We start from the raw sequence: 3,737 nt of genomic DNA on the forward strand, positions 1-3,737 counted from the left end.
CAATAAAAAATGGAAGAACACAGCTTTGTGCTGTCCATGTTGATTTCAGCTTCATTAGTTTACAGTGACGTTTCTTACAGCACCTCTTTGAAGCACTTTCCACAAGGATTGACAGGTTTTGCGATACTGTTGAGGTAATCAGGGAACCACAATGTTTTGAAAGTGAGTAAAAAAGCAGCACACAACCAGTGCAATCATTCACTTCCAGAATCTTTAGCAAAACATTGCCTCTTATGATGGTTTTTTTTTGTTTGTTTGTTTTTGTCCATAATTCTTTAAAGCAATGCTAAGACTTAAAACCAAAACCAAATAGGCTGCTGCAGTAGGTTTGACATGTGCATTCAGAGAGGCTCTTCTGTTTACAGTGCTTCAGTTGAAATGAGTGTCTTCTGATTTGCTGTTGTCTTGAAGCTTGAAGAAGTCATTTTCAACTTTTGATCACACATTATTTATTCTGTATTTGGACTATTCTCTGTAAACCGTGTCACATTCAAAATCACTCAAATCACATCCTGATGCTCAGCTTAAACTCTTCACTGGAGCAAGTCTAAATGCCTCGATGCATCGAGTTGCTGTGGTGTGAAAAGCAGTTGAACATGTGTACCTGTGATGTTTGTGTTGTGGAAAAACAAAATGCCATATTAATGGTTGTTTGTTGAAATATTTCTTGGCCAGGAAACATGAAATTGCAGTATTTGATCATGTTAATGACTAAAATATGAAACTTTTAAAACAGATCAGGAACCACTGAAGACACCCATGCAAATTAAAGTTGTACTCTACTGGCATACATATCCTTAAACAGCATGTTTATTTATATTAGACTTACACACATTTTCAGTGCTTGGCTAACCTAAAATGTGTCCCCACACTAGATAATTACCATAAAGATAGAATACGTTCAAGCTCCTGCTAGTCAAGCCTGTTTGACCTCTCTAGTTAGCACCTTCCTCAGGATAAATAAGCATGTTGTCCTTACCTATACATCTTATTTGTTTAATGATTCATACAGCATGTTCTTTTGTTATGGGTATGTTAGAAATCTAATGTATGTAGATGTTTCTGAACTGCTTCCTTCCATTAAATATTATACATTTAACACTTGTAGCAGCTTGCAAATGACTTGATATGATTGTGCCATTTTTAGTTTTTATGTTTTTGAACATGACTAACTGTTATCAAAGACTGTTGATTCGTCAACAAACGTTACTGAATTTTAGAAAGGATCCAACACATCTTTTGTAGCTGTAATTTGTAATACTTATGTCAATAAACAAGACAGTCTTCTTTCTGTATTAGTTTATTAGAGAGATATTTATCTTTTTGCAGTCATCAGATAATGCTGATTCAGTGAATTCTTCATCATTTATTTAGGACCATGCCCATGTCCGCCTCCTTTTCCCTGCCCATGTCCATGTCCGCCTCCTTTTCCCTGCCCATGTCCATGACCTTTTCCTTTTCCATGCTTTTTCCCTTTCCCCTGTAAACAACCATTAGAAAATTAAGTGATTAAAAATGTATTGTAACTCAGATGACAGCAAACTTTCAATTCCAAACGGCTGCTGAAGTTGTACCTTTCCTTTTCCTTCTCCCTGTAAGAGATAAAGAAAAAATAAACACATGAATGCTACAATATTACAGAATCAACAGAGCAAAACAACAGAAAGCACATGTGAAACTTTTCTTACTCCTGATCCTTCTCCCTCTGATCCTGATCCTGATCCCGATCCTTCCTCCTCATGAGGACTTTTCTCTTTCTTCTTCTGACAGGAGAAAATTGCTTTATAAGTACATGTTTATAATGCTGTTTGTCCCAGGTGTAGAACAATCAAATGAAATAAAAGTACTTACTTCAGCTGCAGCTATAGTTGAAAACAAAAAACAAAGTAAGAAAAAAAAGATTAGATGAAGAGAAGCCAAGCATGATATGTGAATTTGCAAAAGAACAGGATAGATGACTGCAATCATAAGGCTGCAACCAAAAATGAAAGCAGTTTCCAATCACAGAATTTAACTGAATGGCAACTGCACAAATGGCAGAAACAACACATGATATTTTCAGCTTAATCAGAGACTCACGGTCACTCATTTTGTCTTTTTAACAAGCGTGGTAGAAATTCTTTTCCTAAAAGGAATACACAATTTGAGAAAAATGAAACACTCTTAAACGTTCTGTGTAATCATTACAAGGAGTCAACAATAAATGCAATAAGTGGTGCATACCTGATGAAGAAGGCAAAACTGTTTGTGTCTGACGTCTGCTTCGACACCTGTATTTAAAGGAGAGGCGATGAAGGTTGAGGGTGTGTTTAGGAGGCACCCACACCTGCTACTAATAGTTGTAGGACAGGTAAAAAGGTAACTGACAGTTCCACCTTAAAACATGCCTTCCATGCTTGAGGGCAGGGGTGTAACGGCATAGTTGTATAAAGGAAACTGGTCGAATGTCAACATTATGGGACAGCTTTTGTTCTGCTGCGAAGTGCCAAAGACCCTCCATTCACAACAATTTTCAACAATTTTCTGTAACGTGTGCTGCAGAGAAAACACAATTATCTATCTGTTTAAACCAAATGATACAAATCTGGGGAAACTTTAATGCCGCTGACTGCTATTACAAAGATAATTAAAACAAGAATTATTATATTTGAATGTGTGACTCTTAAAGAGCATGCTGCAAGTAGCAGTGATTATAGATTGTCAAAGGTGCTCCGTAGCACTGAAATCTGGTGGGAGTCAGTGGAACTCATACAGTCACTCAAAAATGTCAATCCTAAGAATTGACAATTACAACATTCATTATCAGCCTTGTGCATAAATTAATGCTGATATTACCATATCAGCATTAATTTCTGCACAGCTGCTGGGTCCCGCCACAGCATTTCAGTCAGTTTGAGGTATGGATTTTAACAGTGCCTTTGCAATACCTTGATTATTTTGTTTCTTTGTTTTTTCAGACATTCTGTCACATGTTTGGGCAAAGGGGTAGCTGTCAGACACATGGTCTCACATTTGACTTTCAAATACTTTGATATACAGAGGAGTTAGATGAGTGCATGGTTCCCAGGTCTTATGGCTGCAAAACAAGCCCAGATCATGAGCCCTCCACTATAGCATGCTTGACAGTTGGCATGATGTGTTTGTGCTCACATGCTTTATTTCATTTTTACTAAATGCGCAGGTCATTGTCATTCATTTTTAAATGTAACACGCTGAGGCCTGTAAGGCTCGGCACCCAGGTAGCCTTTGGTGCTCATTTAGCACAAAAAAAGCCTAAAGACTGCCATGAAAAACCACTGTGGCACACATTTTTGTCCACTGCTCACCCACCACCTCAGACTGCAACAGTGATAATGCCATCGTCTTTGTCTGCCATGGTATTTAACATTGTTATACTATGTAACACAGCACATGCCCTTGCCTGTGTTAAAGAGTCCATGATAAACTGGATCTGTAATGTCCACCAAATAGTGCGTCATTGGTGTAGAAAAACTTTGAAGTTGTAAAGAGCACACCCAAAATTCATGTTATTTTGTCATTTTTTTGTACGGTGTATTGATTTATCTGCTACCTTGTTAACAAATCATCCTCATAACTTGCAGATTAAAGTGTAGCACATTGATGCATCACCACAGGCCATCTAAAATGGTTTAAGCCTCCCGAAACAGATACTTGTGTAGAGTGTTATGGAGCTGACAACTTAAATGAAAGTTGCGACACATTATGTGTATGCCCAT

General features: G+C 37.6%; 1 protein-coding gene across 1 annotated transcript; it reads right to left on the reverse strand.

Moving 5' to 3' along the window:
• Positions 1-1,282: 1,282 nt before the first annotated feature.
• Positions 1,283-2,347, reverse strand: si:dkey-248g15.3 (putative glycine-rich cell wall structural protein 1). Its single transcript, XM_005453338.4, has 6 exons — positions 2,224-2,347; positions 2,080-2,125; positions 1,852-1,862; positions 1,689-1,763; positions 1,575-1,592; positions 1,283-1,480 (listed from the first exon to the last, which is right to left on the reverse strand). The coding sequence occupies exons 2-6, from the start codon at positions 2,087-2,089 to the stop codon at positions 1,367-1,369; spliced, it is 228 nt and encodes a 75-aa protein (XP_005453395.1). The 5' UTR covers positions 2,090-2,125; positions 2,224-2,347; the 3' UTR covers positions 1,283-1,366.
• Between the last annotated feature and the right edge of the window lie 1,390 nt (positions 2,348-3,737).

Source organism: Oreochromis niloticus, linkage group LG19 (assembly GCF_001858045.2).
Source record: "Oreochromis niloticus isolate F11D_XX linkage group LG19, O_niloticus_UMD_NMBU, whole genome shotgun sequence".
Classification (NCBI taxonomy): Eukaryota; Metazoa; Chordata; class Actinopteri; order Cichliformes; family Cichlidae; genus Oreochromis; species Oreochromis niloticus.